This window comes from Mustela putorius, unplaced genomic scaffold (genome assembly GCF_011764305.1).
Source record: "Mustela putorius furo isolate JIRA1106 unplaced genomic scaffold, ASM1176430v1.1 tig00003858_pilon_pilon_pilon, whole genome shotgun sequence".
In the NCBI taxonomy this organism is placed as follows: domain Eukaryota; kingdom Metazoa; phylum Chordata; class Mammalia; order Carnivora; family Mustelidae; genus Mustela; species Mustela putorius.
In genome coordinates this window covers 22,733,128-22,755,287 of record NW_025422010.1, presented here as the reverse complement: position 1 = coordinate 22,755,287, position 22,160 = coordinate 22,733,128, and the positions used below count along the sequence as shown (strand labels likewise).

The following is a 22,160-nucleotide window of genomic DNA, read 5'->3' as shown; positions in this document are numbered from 1 at the left end:
TGTGTACACACACACATGCACGCACGTGCGTGTGCACACACACACACACAATGGAATATTACTCAACCACAAAAAAAGAATGAAATCTTGCCATCTGCAACAACACTGATAGATCTAGGAGGCATAATGCTAAGTGAGATAAGTCGGTCAGAGAAAGACAAATACCCTATGATTTCCTTCATTTGTGAATTTCACTCAAACAAAACAAATGGACAGAGGTGGTGGAGACAAACCAAAAAAATGGACTCTTAACTATAGAAAATACACTGAAGGTTCCCAGAAAGGAGATGGGTGGGGAATGGATGAAACACATGACGGAGATTAAGTATGTACTTATCATATGAACACTGAGTAACGTATAGAATTGTTCGATTACTAAATTGCACACCAGCAATTAATTTGACACTGTATGTTAACTGTACTGGAATTACAATTTAAAAACTTAATAAAAAATAATAATAAAATAAAATACCATTAATCGCAGTTTTAGTGATCCAGACCCCTCAGTCATGGAAAGCCTTTGCTGTGACTGAAGGAAATGGAGTAGGGTTGGGGATGGAGAGGGAGGCCACCACTCCCTAGTAATGGTTTTTATAAGGTGAGTTGATGGTGAGATAAGGGACACTAGGCGGTCTAATGGCCTTCCAACAAGAAGCCTCCTGAGGTGTCAATACTTATTAATCTTAGCCCATCCCTTGATTTACTCAGAGGTGAGGAAACTAATTAGTACTCAATAAACTAACAGGAAATTGAAGTCTCATTTATGAACAATGAAACTCCCCCCTGCAGTTATCTCCCTAGCCAAACGTGTCATCAGCAAGCAGCTTAGGGAACAGGAACTTCCATCTGGTCTGTGTGAAGGCTGATGTGACATCCCTACCCATAGAGGACCGTTTGTCTCTACTTAACTAAAATATTCCACCCACCATATTGGATGTTTCTCTCCTGGATGGTATGAGATGAACTATTACTTTTTCACTTTCATTTGCAATACTCTGTTGAGTGGTCAGTCCCTCAAATGCCATTACTGCCTGCAGAGTGCCCAGAGAGCTTGTTTAAGTTAGTCGGGAGCCCCACCCCCCAGAGACTCGGCTTCTGTGTGTCCCCAGTGAGGCTGGAGGATGCTGGCGAGCCTCCAGACGTTCCCAGGCAGTAGGGAGTGACTTTGAACTGATCTGATTTGCCAGGCAGGTGGGACTCCAAGCCCTCCATGCCTACTTCGTGAGCAGGGCTGTGTGTACCTATTTTATTTGTGCTCTCTTCTGCCAAAGTCTTGTTTGAATACAGATTTTCAGCACCTTGACAAGAATTGGCAAAGTATTTATCCAAATTAACCTTGACCTTTTGATTAATACTGTTTCTTCGACAAGGTTATAAAACAATTGTGTGGAAGCCCATCACTAAATCAAACTCACATTTACCACAAGAAATAAAGCAACGGAAACTTCTATTTTCATGAAAATCTTTGTCCTCCGCCATTGCTCTCCAACATAGATGAAAATGTAGAGTTTCTGAATGCCATATTGTCTGAGGCACTGCCTGGTTTTTAAGTGTGTAGTAGTCATCAAAAAGAAGGTGAATTTCTCCTTTTTGGTATTTCAAGACAATCTAAAATATCCCTAGTAAAAATGATTTGTATTTCAAGTGACTGTGCAAGCACAACTCTCACTTTGTGTACACAAGAAGGACGTCCTGATTATGTGCAGGGAGCCATTGTACTGCACTGTTTTCCTATTTAGAATAACAAAAAAACTGACACTAGTCTCTTTGATTTAAAAAGAAGGGAAAAATTAATCAATTAATTAATTGATTTAAAAAGTAGAAGAAATCATAATCATGATACAATCAAGGTACAACCACTATTGATGTTTAGGAGAAGTTTACAAAGACCAGAAGCTGGCATTGGCAAGAATACCTTGGTAGACTTTTTTGTAAATTTATTTTTTATTTAACTAAATATGGTATAAAGGCCGGTGGAAGTGTAATATAATTGTGTAAATAAATCCTGTTAATAGATGTACAGATACATTTTTTTTTTACTGTATCTTGTGAAATAAGGAATCTATCTCTGGTTTTAAAAAATCACATTTTCACCTCGAAACTTGTGAAATAAAGAATCCACCTCTGATTTTAGAGGATCACATTTCCTCATTGAACAATTATTTATTGATCATTTTCGATGTGTCGGGCAACATGCTAGGTACCAGAGATCCAAAAGAGAACAAAAAAGATAAGACCTCTACAGTCACATTCTAGTGCAACAAAGGTAGAAAAAGGAGGAGACAACATAGAAGTAAGTAAATGAAATCATTTCACGTTGCAATAAATGCAATGAGGAAAATAACCAGGGTTCTTATTGGGGAACCTTATATGGGAGAGAATCTCAGAGAAGAACATAATATAGAGAAGGTGGACAGGGAATGTCTCCCCACAGAGGTGATTTTCTGAGAGTGAAGAGAAGAACCAGGTGTGCTGGCTGCTAAGAGCTTGAGTAACATAGTGAGAAGTAGAGAATTGCAAAACTGGAAGTAGTGATGAGCCAGAAGGTTAGGGGATGGTGGTCAGAGAGATGATCGAAGTGGCGCAGGCTCTGGTAGTGGCAAGGTCCACGTGCCATGAAGAACACTTCAGTTAAAAGTGAAGTGGTTTGGATGCCTGGGTGGCTCAGTCGGTTAAACATTTGCCTTCAGCTCAGGTCATGGTCCCAGGGTCCTGGGATCGAGCCCGACATTGGGCTCCCTGTTCAGGGGAAAGTCTGCTTCTCCCTCGCCCCTCCCCCTTCCCAAGCTCACTCTATTGCTCTTGCACTCTCTCTCACAAATAAATAACATCTTAAAAAAAGAAAAAAGAAAAGAAAAAGAAACCAGGTGGTCAAGGGGCTGAGAGTTCATTGGTGTCAGAGTCATCTGACAAGAATGGGGATGAGAAGTAAAGTCTAAGCTAGGACCTCCCTTCAGTGCATGAAACAGAAAGATCGGGGCAAAGGCAGCTGACAGTGTAAGGAGGAGGAAGGGAAGTTCAGCAGGACACACACACTTCACAGAAGTAGAAGCTTTTGCTGGTGGACATGTTCTGGAAGCAGCAGTAAAGTCCAAGGAAATCATTTCCTTCCCTTCTGGTCTGAGGGACAAGTGATTCAAGGAAATAAAGTTGTGTCTACTTGAGAAAGTACAAAGGAAGCAGAGTCTTGGGGGCCAGCCAGGTTTCATGTAGAGAAAGTCATGGGAAACGAACATTCCAGAAGTCTCTGGAGATTAAAGGGGAATTTGATGACCACAAGCAGAAAGTCCAGAGGGCACAGTGGAAGGCTGATTTCATTTTTGTTCTTGTCAGTGGGGCAGGGAGAGAACTAATTAGGGTACATGTAAAGACACACAAATTACAGTCTGGATAATAATGGACAGCTGGGAAATCTTGAAATTTACTAGGTCACTGGGATAAAACATTATTACTACTACTATATTATTATTATTTTATAGTATTAGTAATAATGTTTTAATTATAATAATTGTTATTATTATTTTATAGTTGTAGTAGTAGAAGAAGTAGCAGCAGAAATACATTGACAGTTTTACATCAGGCTTATGTTAAGTACTTTCCATGCAGTCAACCAATAACTCCATGATCTTCCAAAGCTCAAGTCAAATTTCACATCATCTGTGAAAATTTTATGGACTTCAGGTCATTGATAAGAAGAGTAAAAATGGATTCAGGATTTTGATGTCATTTTGGCTGTCTCTGAGAAGACAGAATACAAATGGTTTTAGAGTTGGGACTCCAAACATTTGACTCAATTGTAAGGAAGAGTTGGGCAGCTGTTTTATGAGGCTACCAAGTTGGTGTATGATGATGAGGGGTTATTCACACAATCTTCTTGCGCCAGAAAGAAGCAGTCACCACCCACACCCCACCCTACTTAAAGCTCAACTAGTAGGACAATGATACCTGGAGGTGGTTCCCATCCACAGGACTTTATTTCTCTGCTCTTTTGTTCGATTTGCTAGAATATTTCTCATCAACCTGGAAGACCTAATTCCATTTATTCATTCAACAAATATGTGAGAGCAATTAAAGGCTATCGACCATTCTAGACGCTGGGGATACAGTGGTTAACTGTATGAATGGATGGAAGGTTGGATGGTTGGATGTTTGGATGGATGGATGGATGGATGATAAATAGCTAGAGAGATAGATAACCTCTAAGAAACTTTCCCCACCACTCCCTTCACCACTGGGCTGGTGGCCCTATACATTACTCCTACAGCACATTATTTATTCATTAGTTTTCCAACAACATTTTGACAATTCTATATGTATATATCCATTCCAGTCTTCTCCTCAACCATCCTTTTCAATATAAGTGAGATCATGTTACTTCTCTGCTCAGAGCCCTTCAAAATCTTTCTAGTTTGCCCAGAGTAAAAACGAAAATCCTTAAAATTTTTATCCCTAAAATCTCATCTTCCATGTCTTCCCTTATGTAGTCATTCATTGCCAGAACTGTAGGAAGGACGTAGTCAGATGAACAGTAGATGGTAGGTAGGCTGATTCATCCCACTGACAAGAGAACTAAATTCTTGTTCTATTTTTCATACAATTTTATATAGCAGGATATCAAGTAAACTTTTCTGGATTCCCTAATCATTCTTCACTTGGGAAGGAGGAAAGATTTCATACATGAATGAAATTGCATGATTATAGTTACTAAGTTATTATGATAAATAAAAATTTTATAAAATAAAACATTTCCAAGGGAAAAAGATATCTCTTTTTGCAAGTGCTTGAAATACTGAAATGGTCTTGAGGATTTTATAGTTAGCTTTGCTACAATTTTAAGTTGTAATTTATGACTTTGAACTCTTCTGTGCTTTATAGCATACCCCAAAAGCAACAACAAAAAAAAGTTCAATGCAAATACAGCTGCATTTTGTACTTACATTCAGTGCACTAGTGCTGAATCAGTGACAAAGATGATATGTTTCTGAATAGCTCAAGAATCATTGACCTACAGGAGTACGTTCTATTGTGTTTACAGGCAAAGCTAAGATGAAAATTCAAGATACTCTCCTTTCCATCTTGTGGTTACCGTGTGTGTGTGTGTGTGTGTGTGTGTGTGTGTGTGTGTGTTTTGGAAGGTTACATAATTGATAACCATAGATAACAAAGATAGTACAAAAACAATAACTGATTCACTATGTCATAGATTCAAAACAATACTAGTAGTTTTATCCTGATAATACTCATCATATAGCATGAAAAAGTCTATTAATGTAATGCTGCACATTAACATTAAATGAATGATAACATGTAAGTAACCCAAATATATATAATATAAAATGTGAAACTTTGGTTTAGAAGGAAGCATAGATACCTTTCTTCATTGTTATATTTTCTCTGAAGAAACTTAACTACAAAATGTATAGTCAGCATGCTTTACTCAATTGTTTTGGCAGCTAACATGAAATGTGCTCTCCTCAATAGTATTCTAAAACAAATATGTTATGATTTTTGTATAACCAGGTTTGTGAATATGCTTTCAATTTTTCTCCTTCTCCATTTAACAGAACTCCAAGTTCCATATAACTGAGGGTCCCAAGGGAAAAAAGGAAAATCTGCTCAACTCTGAGAGGCCAACTAGGCTCTTAAGGAAGACCAGCCACCCACAAGGAGAGGATGGGGCTTTAGGTAAGACCACGGGGCCACCAACAATTAAGCTGAGTGAAAAACATGAAGGAAGTAGGACTGTTTTTAAGAAGTTCAACGAGATGAAGTGGCCGTTGGACATCCGCCCTTTAAACAAAAGTTTAGTCAAAGACAACAAATGGAAGGAAACAGATGTGGCCCAGGAGACACGCAGATCTTTCCTTCAGGAGTTTTGCAAGAAATATGGTGGGGTGAGTCGTCCTCAGTCACATCTTTTTCATATGGTATCCAGGATCTATGTGGAAGATAAACACAAAATCTTATATTGTGAGGTACCCAAGGCTGGCTGCTCCAACTGGAAGAGAATTCTGATGGTACTGAGTGGGTTGGCTTCGTCTGCATACAACATCTCCCATGATGCTGTTCACTACGGGAAGCATTTGAAAAAACTAGATAGCTTCGACTTAAAAGGGATATACACTCGTCTGAACACCTACACCAAAGCTGTTTTTGTTCGTGATCCCATGGAAAGGTTAGTGTCAGCATTCAGGGACAAATTTGAACACCCCAATAGCTATTACCATCCGGTATTTGGGAAAGCGATTATAAAGAAATATCGGCCAAATGCCTGTGAAGAAGCATTAAATAATGGATCTGGAGTCAAATTCAAAGAGTTCGTGCACTATTTGCTGGATTCCCGCCGTCCCGTAGGAATGGACATTCACTGGGAGAAGGTCAGCAAACTCTGCTATCCATGTTTGATCAACTATGATTTTGTAGGGAAATTCGAAACTTTGGAAGAAGATGCCAATTACTTTTTACAGCTCGTGGGTGCTCCAAAAGAGCTGAAATTTCCAAACTTTAAGGATAGGCACTCTTCTGATGAAAGAACCAATGCTCAGGTCGTGAGACAATATTTAAAGGATCTGACTAGAACTGAGAGACAATTAATCTATGACTTTTATTACCTGGACTATTTGATGTTTAATTATACGACTCCATTTTTGTAGTTTGCATTCATTTTCTAAAACCCTGTATTTACCCCATGATGATGGCCTCCAATCAGCTAACTGTAATTTTTCCTACCATTCTCTGTAAGAAGGAATTAACTAAGTGCCATTGTCTCAATTTAATGAAGATTTTTCCCAGATAGTCTGACACCAATTGGCACAAAGTTATAGGAAAATTAACTTACAGAGACGTGTAAACAACTTGAGTTGCTCTCAAATGTTTGGGAAATAGCTGCTTTTGCATTATGGATTATATTATAGAAGCAATAACCTAGCCAGCTGCTGCATTAGCTTCAACAGCCTCTTGCAATGATAGGAAAAGGGATCTAAAATAGCATGAGTATATTCTACATCCTAGAATTTGATGTCTAAAGTGCATGGATGTATTTTTAGCGGTCTGTGACATACTACCTGCACACTGGAGAGTTTTCTTACACCCCGGAAATCTTCCTATCAACTGTGATGATAAATCAATTTTGAAATAATATTTTGGACCTAGGCATTTCACTTTAGATTGGAAGGCGTATGTGATTTACAATATGAGGATATAGCGGAAAAACCAGATGAGGCTATGGCTTTTTATATTCAACAGCCAACAAAAGATGCACAGCATGCTACAATCAAAGCAGCAAAAACAACCTTCCCCTTCCAGAAAAACTTAAGGGAATTGATTCTGTTTTCTTTTGAGCCCTCTGTGCAGAGACAGAATGAGCATAACCACTAAAGGTCTTCGCTTCTGAAGCAGGCGGTTGAGAAGTTTAAGCCTCATCAGATATAAATGTGCTCCTAATTCTGGTTTAATTGGGCAGAAGGGAAATTGTTTCAGGATGGAATAATCATCAAAAACAAAGTTGCCCCTCTGAATGTAGGCCTCAAACAATAACAAAGTTTTATAAGAATATTATTTGAATCAAAGCATCATGTGTGTAGCTTTCTTAGCGGAATGTGCTCTAAGAATAGCTTTTGTTTCCAGTCTAATTACTTAGCTTGGGAATGACTTTTTAAAAACTCGTATACCACTTCAAAGATAGGTTATATTCTAGAGAATAAACAAAATTAGAGCCCTAGAAACATTTTTAATAGGCTTATGCATAAACAAATTAAGGTATTTTCTTTTTAGGTTTAAATATTCTATACTAATGCAAGACACCATTGCATTCAAATATTCAATCCAAGTTTTTGGAAAATAGGACCAGGTGTCGCCCCTATCAAAATTGTAATGAATTTTGGAAATTTTTTTCCAGCAGACCTTAAGTTTGAAGACACATTTAGATGGAGAACTTATTTTAATTGGTTGACTGTTGCTTTGAGTTGAAAAACCACATATCATTCAAACCCTGTTTAAATGCGGCTTGCAAATATGTTCTTCTTCCCAATCGTTGCTTCTCATCAGTAAATACTTAGTAACGTTTCTCAGAGAAAAGTAGGCATCAATATTTAAATATTAATAAACCAAGCTAGTTACAGTTGTACTTATTTCATTCTGATTTTCCATTTCATGGCTGCGTATTCATGAATTGCTTTACTCCACACATGTCTACTTGTCCGTCCCATCTGTGTCTCCCAACAAGTACGAAACTGCAGCGGGCTCCCTGATCATAAGTATTAAACCTTCTAAGCCAACCTTTTACTACTTTCCACTCCATTTACTCTTGCCTCTAGACCCTACACTTAAACTGTGCTCTCTGTTTTTAAGGAATTTTACTCTAGAGTAATCTAAATCGTATAATTTAAATTTTGCTGTACCATGTAGAGTGGACTCCTTGTAACTTGGAAACATTGAAATGATCTTTTTATGGAGGAAGAGAGGGAATAGAAACTATGCCAAGAAGCCTGAAATTTTATTCCTAAACTACACACAAAAAAATCCCCTAGTTTTTGTATGGGTGGAATCTATTATAAAGTATAGAAGCAATTTTCTCAACGTTATTCCTAAAACCTTATAAGGAACCAAAAAAAAAAAAAAACTTTTCATAACTTTGGAAGAAAAAAATGGAAACAAGTGTCCTATCTTTCTCTTATTAGCATTTCTAACACACTTATGAAGATGGGGTACATATATGGAATATGCATACACATATGTATGTATATGTACATACACATATATGTCTATATGACACACACATATATGTCTATAATACTGTTTGGCACAGGAGGGAGAGAAGAGGGCTGTTGCTTTCTGTTAAGGCTGTTCTATGCCTTCCGCGGTCTGTTCTCCTCCCCATTCCCTTTCCACTTAGCCTACATAACCAGAGGTTGTCCTTCAGTCATGCTCTTCCTGAAAGACTCACACCAGCAAGCATCCTCTGTGGCTGTGAGTTCCAGGGGCCACATGTTAAAAAGATCTTATGGAGGGGTGCCTGGGTGGCTTAGTTGAGCAGCTGACTCTTGGTTTCAGCTCAGATCATGATCTCAGGATCATGAGATTGAGCCCTGTGTTGGGTTCCACACATAGTGGGCTCTGCTTGAGGATTCTTTCTCTCTCTCTCTCTCCCTCAGCCTCTCCATCATGCTCTTTCTCTATCTCTAAAATAGAGAGGGTGTTTTTTTTAAAGGGGGTTATGAAGGAAGAACACATTTTTAATGCACCTACTCTTCTTTTAAATGGCTTCTGTTCATGGCAGAGCCAAAGAAGCCAGTCATCATCTTGGATTCCTTGTGATGTTAAATACCTCTTCCATTTATCATTTCTGAATTCTTCTGTTTGCAGATCAGCTCACATCCACCATTGTCGTTTCTGCCTGGGCACAAGTGCCAGGTGTGCACATCACTCTTCCTTTGGATGGTCACCACTTAGATTCTGAAAGGCAAGTGACCAAATCTAGACTCATCTTCCAGATGTCCAATGTTCACATTCTAACACTAGCATGTGTTAGGTATAATTACAAGTCCTCTAATTAAACCCTAAGGATCTTATTTGTTTTTATAGGCAACAGTAATGACCCGGGCAGGCTCCTTCACTCTGTTATTCCCCTGTCTGGAATTACTAGTAGAGTAAAAGTTGGCAGTTAAATCCAAAATCAGTTACCTAACATGGTAAACTATCTATGGATATGTGTGGTTGATGTGATTGTGCCTGGAAACTGCCATAAATTTCAATGGAAATGCAGGTACAGGACACTCAACTTACTAATTTTCTCACACATGTTTGGAAATATCCTTTAAGTCAATGGAAATGTGCAGCCACTTGTTAAATTCTCTAACTTCACAGGCTATAAAATATTATCTAGCAATTCAAGAGCTACTTGGATACCATTTATAATCAAGAAGAGGAAAAAAGATTTTCTACTTTACATATGAATAATTATTCATCAAAGAAGTATTATTTCCTGAAATATATAGTGTTTAGCTGGAAAGAATATATAAGCAGATGAAGGGAATTTTGAATGTGAGTTCCCTTTGAATCATCACCAGCAGAATTGGTAGAACTTGGAATTCATAGGCTGAGACTACCATAAACATCGCCCTACTCTAAGTTCTCACTCAACCTCTTAGGGCGTCTTTAGCCTCTAGGCTTTCATAGACTATGGCAAGTAGAAACTTTGCCATGGCTGACATCCCCAATGTTCTCCAAAATCTGAAGGATAGTTGCCCTTAGGCCTTTAAGAACAGTTCAAGCATCTGAGGACCTTAGGCCAAGGCTAACTCAGTTTAGTCCTACCTCTAGGGTCATACCTTTTTCATCTCAATCATAATCATTATAATAATATTCAAGATCATAATCATAATCAAACGTTATTCATCAATTTAGTCTCCATAGTCAATCTGAGATGCTATGTATGCCCACATGTGCACACGCGCGCGCGCGCACACACACACACACACACACACACACAATAATATAATTAAAAAAACTAGGGGCACCTCAGTGGCTCAGTTGGTTAAGCATCTGCCTTTGGCTCTGGTCATGATACTCTGGTTGAGTTCCATATTGGGCTCTCCACTCAGCGGGGAGCCTGCTTCTCCCTCTCCTTCTGCCTGCTGCTCCCCCTTCTTGTGCTCTTTCTCTCTCAGACAAATAAAATCTTTTTAAAAAATAAAGAAAGAAAACTAAATCAGAGTGGTTCAGTGACTTGTCTAAAGAGTCCTAGCTGGTGGGACACCTGGTGGCTCAGTCAGTTAAGCAGCCAACTCTTGGTTTCAGCTCAAGTCTGATCTCAGGGTCATGAGATCAAACCCCACGTCTGACTCCTCACTCACTGCAGAGTCTGCTTGAGTTTCTCTCTCCCTCTTCCTCTGTCCCTCCCCTGCCCCCCTCTCTCTCTTACTCTGAAATAAATAACTCTCAAAAAAAAAGAAGAATTACAGCTGGCAATTAGGGTTGGGAGCCAGAATGAATCCAAGCAGCATAAACTATTACCAAACTCTCTCCTTGGTTTGAGAAAAGCAGGAAACATATATTGGTATCTCAAAACTTTTTCAGTACAAATATAGATACATACACGTGTGTGTATTTAACTGGTTTTTGCATTTCAAATTAGCTTATCCCTTTATTCCTGCTGAGTTAAACTGACAGATTCAAAGACTTTATAAGAAATTAAGCTTTCTGGGGCGCCTGCGTGGCTCAGTGGGTTAGGCCTCTGCCTTCGGCTCGGTCATGATCCCGGGGTCGAGCCCCGCATCGGGCTCTCTGCTTAGCAGGCAGCCTGCTTCCCTTCCTCTCTCTCTGCCTGCCTCTCTGCCTACTTATGAACTCTGTCAAATAAATAAATAAAAATCTTTAAAAAAGAAAAGAAATTGTTTTCTTCCCCCTTGTTTTAAATTCCCAGTTGATCATGGAACTCAGTGTCAGAAAAAAGAAGTCCCTGGAACAAATTTAGCATAACAAAAACAAAATATCATTTTGAAAAGAAAGCCCAGACAGTGACACAAATGGGCAAGGTCAAGGAGAATTTAGATGAAAGAGGGAGGGAGTCTGGCCAACTTTCCCCAAATCGGCAGTTGAAGATGGTCATGGCTTATCAGGTCAGCCCAAGAGAAAGCTCCTTAAATACTTCTAGAAGTAAGCAGTCATGTATAGTCTCTTTCCTGAGCTCCTGTCCTCAGAGGAGCAGGTTGACTCAAACTAACTGAAAAACACCCTGAAAAGTTCAAGGTAAACAAGTGCTCGGCTAGAAGAGGGCACACTTTCCCAGGTCTTCAGGAGAACCCATATAAGGAAGGCCAAGTCTGGAGACCTCCGCAAAATGGCATTGTCTCACACCATGTAGTTCCAGAGCTGCCTGGTCACACACACACATCTTATCCACCACAATCCTACCCTTGTAGGCATATCCAAATCCTTTTAAGCAATCATTTTTCCAATCTCTAGGCCTCTGTTCAAATCCTAATTCTATTTTGAAATACTCTCCTCTCTCATATCTAGACACTCCGTTCATGTTAGGTCACCAAAGAATCTCTTTAGATGATTCAGTTTTGCAACCTCGTGACTTCACGAGCTCGCTGATCAACAGAAAAAGGCAAAATGATTTTCCCCTGATGCGAAATGAGTCGGATTCTTCTTTTACCAAGAAATGCAGACATTCCTTCTCTTGCTTTTTTTTTTATTTTTTTGGCTTCATTTATTCATTTGTTCATTTGCTACGTCCCTCTTCATATGCATATAAAATCTCTTTTGCCATTGGAATATGTTCAAGATCTTCCACGAGGAAAGGAAGTGTGTCTGTTTAATTTGTTTTGCACTGTTATGAGCACAGTCATGCAATGGAAAGAAAGAGTTCCTGATAAATACTCTTGACAATATAGTCTAAGGGCTCCTCCACAACTTCTCTTAGTGCGTAATATGTGCATTATTGCTTTATGACTGTACGGTCCATGGATCCAAAGAAAAGGCCCTAAAAAAATTGGGAGAAGTTATCAAAGCCACATGCCTTCTCTACCCTAACAGTCACACCTTAACCAGAAGTAGATCTGTGGACACAGCAATCCTTCAGATTTCTAAGATGGCATATTTGTATATTAGGTTTGAGGAGGAAATGTTGAAAAAAAAAATGCATGATTCTGGTCACTCTGAAAGCTATTTACTGAGCAGGGAACAGACACTGGAAAATTGCTTTACATACATTCATTTAATGACATGAAGAGTAGGTCTAATCCTTCCCCCCAAAATAGCGGAAGTTCAGTATTATTCCACCGGTCATTTTATGGTGGGAAAACCGAGGGTCAGAGAAGTTTAATGGCTAGCCACAGAGGAGCTTCCTGCCAGGGTCTCTTTGGCTGCAAAGCTGGGACCACACCCGGCAGCCTACTAGCCAGATCTGGCCACAGATTCATTTGGTTTGGCCTACAGTGCATTTTAGTTAATATTTGAATTAGTTGTCAACATTTTAAAACTGGAACTCTTTCGTCAATAATAGGGAATTTGTTACCCTGCTTCGTACGTGCTCTCCTGAAAACAGCTGGGCAGAGTCAAGGTCGGCCCCTTCGGAGAAGCCAGAGATCCCTTGCTGTTCATGTTAAACGTGGCTGACAATGTAGGTACAGAACTGTAGTTCGTTGTGCCTTTGTGATGTTATCACACTGAGGGCATCATCCCTCATTTACCTTCTCTGGCTGGTCCTTAAGTGCCCCACCTTTTTTTTTTTTTTTTTTTTTTTTCAGAAAAATAGTATTCATTATTTTTTCACCACACCCAGTGCTCCATGCAATCCATGCCCTCTATAATACCCACCACCTGGTACCCCAACCCCCCACCCACCCCCCGCCACTTCAAACCCCTCAGATTGTTTTTCAAGTTCGTAGTCTCTCATGATTCACCTCCCCTTCCAATTTACCCCAACTCCCTTCTCCTCTCTAACACCCATTGTCCTCCATGATATTTGTTATGCTCCACAAATAAGTGAAACCATATGATAATTGACTCTCTCTGCTTGACTTATTTCACTCAGCATAATCTCTTCCAGTCCCGTCCATGTTGCTACATAAGTTGGGTATTCATCCTTTCTGATGGTGGCATAATACCTCATAGTGTATAGGGACCACATCTTCCTTAGTGGCAACCACTTTCTGTCCTAGACACTGGGGTTCCAAGAACGTTCCATTCATCCGTTGAAGGGCATCTTGGTTCTTTCCATAGTTTGGCGACCGTGGCCATTGCTGCTATAAACATTGGGGTACAGATGGCCCTTCTTTTCATGACATCTCTATCTTTGGGGTAAATACCCAGGATTGCAATTGCAGGGCCATAGGGAAGCTCTATTTTTAATTTCTTGAGGAATCTCCACACTGTTCTCCAAAGAGGCTGCACCAACTTGCATTCCCACCAACAGTGGAAGAGGTTCCCCTTTCTCCATATCCTTTCCAACACATGTTGTTTGCTGTTTTGTTAATTTTGGCCATTCTAACTGGTGTAAGGTGATATCTCAATGTGGTTTTAATTTGAATCTCCCTGAAGGTGCCCCACCTTTTAATCCCTGCTTTGACGTATGTGTTCTCACATCTACCACACTCTCAAAGGAAAAGCAGTTCCTGAACATTTCTTTTTTCTTTTTAATTATTAGTTTCTTTTTAAAGGTTTTATTTATTTATTTGACAGACAGAGATCACAAGCAGGCAAAGAGGCAGGCAGAGAGAGAGGGGGAAGCAGGCTCACCGCTGAGCAGAGAGCCCAATGAGGGGCTTTATCCCAGGACATTGGGATCATGACCTGAGCTGAAGGCAGAGGCTTTAAACCACTGAGCCACCCAGGTGCCCCCTGAAGATTTTCTTTGACCATATTTGTGTTATGCAATCCAGGTTTCCTTATCCTCATTCAAAATGCTGCTTGTGCTTTAGTCTTATACCCAGTGGGATTGCCAAACAATATTTCATTATTTGAGCAAATCTCTTCAGACCAACAACAAAGATGTTGGGAGAAATCCAGCACCTTCCGTTGGCATCCTTCTGTCTTAGCCACTGGGTCCCCCTGGCAACAACATTCCTTCCCATCCGCTTCCGCAGAGATGAGTCATTCTCCCACGCCCTTGGAACCCCAGTGTCTAGGACAGAAAGTGGTTGCCACTAACGCATCCAGACTGCCATTCCATAACCTTTCTCCAAAAACACCTCCTGTTTTAAAGGAGTACCCACCCTTCCTCAACTCTGAAAATTACCTATTTCCTAACTTGCCCTCGGATTTCCCCCATCTGGCTCACAACACGCCTCTCTACCCCATTCCTGGTATGATCCTGAGTGACTTTCGCCCTCCCAGTGACATTCCAACTATCTTTCCTTCTTAAGGCTCTGACCTCCTCCTTCCTGCACTTGAATACTTAGAGAGCTGGAGAAAACGAGAACCCAGCCATGGAAAGTGATCGCCATGCCATTTGTCCCTAAAGAGTGGAAAACCTGGGGCAAACCATGTAGTACTGGTTTTATCCGCTCATTTCTCTAAAATAGTCCTAAAATTTAGAAAAAATGTTCTTCAAAAATATGATGAGCTAAAACGTACTCAGAGTGCTAGTGTGACCACAAACTTCGAAAGTGACAGTATTATTAGGGTGACTCTAATTATCATTAAGCAAAAATAAACCCTGATTTGGTTTGTCAAGTGCTCAGAAAAAAGTGTATGGGTCAGCACCATATCAGAGTTATCCACATCTTTGTTAAAAACAGACTCCTGTACCCCACCCAACCTGTGCTGAATCAGAATCTCTCTGAAACCCACTCAGGAATTTTCTTTTTTTTTTTTAATTAATTAATTTATTTATTTGTCAGAGAGAGAGAACAGCAGGGGGTAGGGGGCGGCAGGCAGAGGAAGTGGGAGAAGCAGGCTCCCCACTAAGCAGGGAGCCCAATGCGGGACTCGATCCCAAGAACCCGGGATCCTGGCCTGAGCCCAAGGCTGACGCTTCATCCACTGAGCCACCCAGGTGTCCTGTGAATCTTTTGAGTCTCCTGGGATGAGTCTCATATGCAACAAGGTTTGAGCACCACTTGTGTATGTGTGTATATGATTTTTTTTTTAAATCCTGGTGGGTTATGGGTAATAATAAAGCCTGCTCCCTTTGCTCTGTTCCTTTGTTAAAAAAGCTAACCCCTCTGGGCTCAGAGAAGGGTCTGTGGCTGTTGGTACCAAAGCCCTCCGTGGGCTTTTGACCAGTGCGGAAGCTTAAACTTGGCATCCGAGACCGGCCAGCTGAAGAAGTAGGGCTGAAATGATGGAAGGGACTTACGGGAACAGCACTGGTCACTGCCCAAACTCTCTGAAAGCGTTCCGGATGAAATGAAGAAATGGAAACTTTCCTCTTTGAAACACAAATGTGGACTGAAGGCAATTTTGGCAACTCTACTTCACGCTGAACAAAGTGAAGACAGTATGGGTTTCTCCAATAAAAAATTAAAAAGCTGTTTTCAAACTGACCTAAGATGATTGAAAGTGGAAAATATTTGCTATTTGGGTTATTAGTTTGAAAGCAAGTGCCCCAGGAACTATTTTGCAATTTAACTTAAATGGGAAGAATGTACATTTCCTTGGACTTCATTAAAGAATTTGTCTCTCCTTTGCCTTCCTATTAGGCTGAACCATATGACATTGCTAGTGTTTGACCCTCTCTGACCTGCGAACACAGCCCTTTCATTTTAGAGGAACACTTGATAGTCCATAGGTCCCTACCCTGTTCTAGCTCCATGAGCACTCACCTGGGATGAAAAACAGCGTCCGAAAAGAAGCCCTGCTCATCACCGCTCCCTCCTTTTTATTTCCTTCTCTTTCTTTTTTTTTTTTTTAAGTTTGTAATTGCAGTGAAAGACATAAAGCATAAAATTTACCATCTTCACCATTTTTAAGCGACACCAGCATCCATCTCCCAGGCTCTTTTCATCTTGCAGAACCAAAACTCCATACCCATGAGATAATAACTCCCATTTCCCCTCCCCCAGCTGCTGGCAGCCCCTCTTCTACTTTCTGTCTCCATGAAAAACTTGACAACTCTTGGTCCCTCATGGAAGTGGAATCATACAGCTTTTGTCCTGTGACTGGCTTATTGCACTAGCATCACATCGTCAGAATTCATCCGTGTTGTAACAGGGGTTAGAATTTTCTTCCTTTCTAAGACTGAATAATTTTGCATTGTACGTATAACTCCTCCCTTTAATTCAGTCTGCACACTTTGAAAATAAACTTTCTACAGTATCATTCTGCTCCCAGGTTCTCATTGCTGGATTCAAGGACCACACTCCAATGTCACCAAATAACTACATCAAACCCATTACTATCCAACCCCCTCCCAAAAATCTATTACATTCTTTAAAAATATTCTTACCTTTCCCCCTATTTTATTCTGTTTCACCCTGCCTAAAATGTCCATTTCTCCTCTCTTTAACAACCTCCTTACATGCTCCCTCCGACCTGCCCCTCACCCACCTCATCCCCCCTTTCCACTCTCCCATAGCCATCCCTCACTCAGCTTTCTTCATCCGCTCTGTACCCAAGACTCTCTCCCACTCTTCTTGCCTTAATTCTACCCATAGGCCGATGGTCCCAAATCTCTTTCTCCAGACTACATGTCTATTGTGCACTGTGACTCAGATGTGTAACTTCCTGATGGACTTCACCTGGATAATCCGTAGGCACTTCCAACTCACCGTGACTAACGTTGACTCATTGTTGAACCCCAAACCTATTTAATTAATGACATCATCATCCATCTACTCTGCCTTCCACATCAGGAACCAAGGAGCTAAATCAGACTTCTCCCTGTGCTGACTCACCACAGCCCAAGGATAGCCCACTAACGCTACCACCCACATTTTTCTCAAGTTTCTCCTCTCTTCCCATCCATTCTGCCACTATCCTAGTCCAAACCCTCCTCTCTTCTCCCACCTTGTTCCCTCCACACTATTCCCGATACCACTGCCATTAGAACCACTCTAAAATGTTAACCCAAGCCTGACATTTTTCCATGCAAAGCTCCTTAGTGGCTTACTCCTACAATTCTGTTTCCTAACACACATGCAGTGTCCTCCATAATCCAGTCCTTCTCCAGTCATGTTTGTTACCAATTCCTGCCTTCCTGCTGAGTCTCCAACAGCACAAAATGGCCATGGTCCCCCAATGTTGGGTGGTTTTCAGCCTCCTGGGCCTTTACTCACATTTTCCCTCTGCTGAGCACCCACTTATGCCCATCACAGCCCCCCTACAGCTTTTACTCACTACTCTCAGCTTAAGGAGGCATTCCTCACCTCTTCTTTGGTTTGGATGAGACCCCCTCCTCTGAGCACCCATGCGTGACTAGGACAGCATGCTATGTGGTTAAGAGCCTGTGCTGTCAACAGAAAGAACTGGATTTGAATTCCATGTCTTCAACTTTCAAACTTGGGTTCTCTCCAATTTATTTAACTTTTCTGAGTGCTAGTTTTGTCATCTCAAAAAATGAGGATAACAATACCTACCTCATAAGATTACTGTGAGAAATAAATGGGAAAATGTGTGTAAAGTGTTTGATAAGCACTCAATAAATTATTTTTATTATCCCTTTAGAGCCTGTGCATAGCTCTATCTTTGCACATATAGCACTCTAATTTTTTTATGTACACATCTGGCTCCTCCAGTAGATCGAATTTATCTTGTTCATCTTTGTAACCCCAGACAGGTACTTGGTAAATATCTCTTGAAGAAAAGAAGGCAAGAACAAATCCCATGCACCTACTCCTATGTTCACATAGAGCTGTGCCTTTCCCTTAAGGCACATTCTGACTTAATAACATGATGAAGTGTGTCTTAACTTTTCTGTTAGATTCAAAGCAACCATGTCTTGCTCAATGAATGTACATCTAATTGAATTTCAAGCTTCCAAGTGTTGATTCCTTTTAATAAGATAATAGTTTAAAATAGTGGGTTCCACAGCTACAATATCGAAATAAATAAACTAAAAATCTGTGACTTTATTCATCTTCAGCCCCTTTCTTTCCATTAGCTCTATGCCCTAACCAGGCTAAACTTTATCTCCGCAGATAAGCTACTCTTTTCCTTACCTTGGAGCCTCTGTGAAGGCACCAGTACCTGAACAATAGGGACCAATCTAAGATCTCATCAGTCTTCAGAAAAGACTTTCCTGACCTCCAGGTCAGGTTCAGTCTTTTGTAGTTACTTTTCCAAAGGTACATGTTTTCTCTGGAAAATGAGAAGATTCTTTGGGTCAGAAAATGTCTGTCATATTTCTCACTTATTCTTCATTACCAAGCATGTAGTCAACACTCAGCAGCCTCATGTTGACCATCTGAATGTACAAAGCTCTGAGTTTCAATCTTCCTCTGTCATAAGACATTGGCACCTGCCAGACTGAAAAGGATTATAAAGAAGTTACTTTATGACTAAATTCTTAAAGACCGCATTACATGTGACAGAAGGCAAGACCTTCTATCATTTGTTCCATAGCAGAAAAAACTGGGGAGAATTAAAAAGGGACCTCTATCTTGACCAAAAGTGAGTTTTCAGAATGATACAGCCATATATGTATTTTGCTTTCTGAGACAAGGTAGCTATGATTCCATAATGGGCAAGAAGGCTGGAGTGGTGGTCAGAGGGCATGGTCTACAGAGTCTGTGGCAATGGGTAATAGGTCATTTGTATCTAGGGGTGAAATATCCGGACAACTGATCTAGACATTGCTCAGTTTGTGTCATCAAACATCAAACAAATGGTGAAAATGGCCTCAGAGGAAAATCATGGGTGCTCATAGTTTCTAGACTTATGTTGGTTTATAGACAGTTGGTTGTAAAGATCCTATTCTTCCAAGGGAGAACTTTGTAAAACTATTACAAGAATATATGGTAGATATTCACCACTCTTTTTTTAAAAGGACTTACTCTCTATGTTAGGGTAATTGTGCATTGAAGAAATACCTAAACTTTTCTAGGTCTGTAAGATAGAACTGACACTGACACCTTGGGATGCAAAACACCATTGTGTCCTCCAGTTAGAGTTGAGGCATACAGAGACCTGATGGTAAATGAAATTCCAACATATGTCTGTTTTTTAGTGAGTCTAATAGGTTCACAGACCTACACTGTCTCTGATTTTGTAATCAGAATAGATATACTTAGAAGTGGCATAATTCTCACATTGGTCCACTTAGCTGTGGAATAAGAGACATCATGATAGGAAAAGACAAGCATAATCCCCTGAAACTGCTTCCTGCCCCAGCCAAGAGGCTAACTCAGAGGTAATACCACATCCTGGTAATAGTTTTAGACTAGTCTTCCAAGACTTAAAGGATGCAAAGGTGATACTTTTCATTGCATCCTTATTCAAGGGATAACTGTAATCTGAACCAAGTGATAGCTGATCATACTTGGTGTCTTTGCTGCAACAAAATAACATGGTTTCTGACATCCAGTTTGTGGATTTTGGTCTAGTGAAAACATTCTTCTCCTTCAGTAGAAAAGATCAAACACAGATCACCCTTACACAGAAGAGATCGAATACACACTGCCTTGCTCCAGGGCTATGTTAATTCTGTTGTCGTTTGTCATAATATGGTCCATAGGGACTTGGACTAGCTTGACATTCTACAAATCATCACATTCACTCCCTAAACTGATAACAGCGGGTCAGTTTGCCCTATAGAACAGGGAAGTTCCCCTAATGTCCTAAGAAGATGCCTGTGTGCTCTGAGTGGGAGTTAAACCCCACAGAAATTTAAAAGATTTTATTTATTTATTTGACAGAGATCATAAGTAGGCAGAGAGAAAGAGGGGGAAACAGGCTCCCAACTGAGCAGAGAGCCCGATGTGAGGCTCAATCCCAGGACCCTGGGATCATGACCTGAGCTGAAGGCAGAGGCTTTAACTAACTGAGCCACCCAGGCACCCTAGACCCCATAGAAATTTAGAAGTCTGCTACATCAGTGAAGATTTTAGGGATATGGCAGTCTGAGAGATGTGGGTCATTCCCTTTATGCTAAATGACAAGTTGTTCAAGAAAGACTTGAAAGAAGTCTTTCAAGAAAGACACCTCATTCTTGGAGGGCCTCTTTGAATTTTGGAGACAGCAAATACTGTGATTGGGAATCTTGTCTAACTCATGTTGGGAGCCACTCAGAAGACTACCATTTCATCTGGGGCTGAGATCAAAAGAGGACTCTGAAGCAAGCCCAGGCTAAGGTACAAGTTTCTCTGCCCCCTGGTCATATGACCCAGCATGCCAGATGTTCCTATGATAGATAAAGATGCTGTGTAAGCTTACTGACAAGTCCCAACAGGATTGTTTCAACACATACTTCTTGGGTTCTGGAGCAGACATGCCTTCAACAGTATAAGTGTGGTCTCCACTTAAAAAATAGTTATTGTTACCTAACAAAAGCTCTACTTGACCATGGGACACCAGGTGTCTTTGTAACTGGACCTTCCTGTGAAGAGTGGAGTATTACCAGATCCACAAATTTATAATACCAGATGTGCACAACAACAATCCATTGTATAACAGAGAAGTTATATTTAGGCTCAGAGCCAGCAGTTCTAGAAGGTCTGAGTAAATCACATAAATAGATCATGAATAAGTAGCCCATATTCCCATGTCAATTGCCTCGATTGCATGAATGCCTCTTCTTCAGCCCACACCTATGGTCTGAAGGCGGGTTCTTTCTGAGCAACTCAGAAAGGAGAAAATAACCTAGGTTTGAGTCACAGATGGGTTAATTTGGGTTGAGTTTTAGGCAAGAATACACTGTGGCTCCATGACAGCCCCTCAGGGGTGGTTCTAAAGGACAGAGGTAAAGGGAATTTCTCACAGATAACAAAGCGGCAAGAAAATGCATTTGTTTATCCACTTTACATGGAAGGAATAGCCTGAGAGGTAGACATGCATGGGTCCCTGGGTAGAAACCCATGGTTTGGCTTTGTTCACAAAAAAAGCCTATAAAAAATAAGATTGAAAGACCAAGGTAAATAAGATCTGTGGGGGAGGTATGTGGATGGCAGGACTTGTGGGAATGGGCACAAGCAATGCATGCAGATCTTTGAGTCTCAGGTTATCCACCCCAAAGGAGGGTCTCAACAATGCCATCATGCAGGGTGATCATCAGCTTGCTTCTTGGCTCTACCTCTTCGATGCAGATACAGAGGGCCCACTAGCAGAGTGATGATGGTAACAAGGATGAAAGCAATGCCTGGGCCCAACAGCATGACTCCCCATTACCAAAACAGATCTAGTTACTTCTCCTACTGAATGCCCCATGTTTGCAGCAGAGACCAGACAGCTACTTGGCATCAGATGGTTGCACTGGACCTCTTCCACTATGGAGGGAGCAGCAGCTTGCTCTACTGGGGTCTACATCTTCTCCAAATGTTGGTTTGCCTTTAGCATCATCATCGGCACCACTATCTGGGACACTCAGAAATACTGATCTAGTGATATGGGTCCTATCAAGAACCGCCTCCAATCAGGGAGCTCATTTTATGCAAATTAAGTATGACAACGTGTACACAACCATGGAATCCTCTAGACTGACCATGTATTATTTTACCCAGAAGTAACCAGAGAAAAATGGAGTAGCCTGTGAGAGACCCAGCTAATGCACCAGCTTGAGA

At 40.7% G+C, this 22,160-nt stretch overlaps 1 protein-coding gene across 1 annotated transcript in view; it reads left to right on the top strand.

The window, feature by feature from the left end:
• CHST9 (carbohydrate sulfotransferase 9) overlaps nucleotides 1-8,129 on the top strand; it is a 226,528-nt gene extending 218,399 nt beyond the window's left edge. The window contains exon 5 of the mRNA XM_045065478.1: nucleotides 5,565-8,129. Within this exon, the coding sequence (XP_044921413.1) occupies nucleotides 5,565-6,653 (1,089 nt within the window). The 3' untranslated portion in view covers nucleotides 6,654-8,129. The remainder of the gene's footprint in view (nucleotides 1-5,564) is intronic.
• The last annotated feature ends 14,031 nt before the right edge of the window (nucleotides 8,130-22,160 follow it).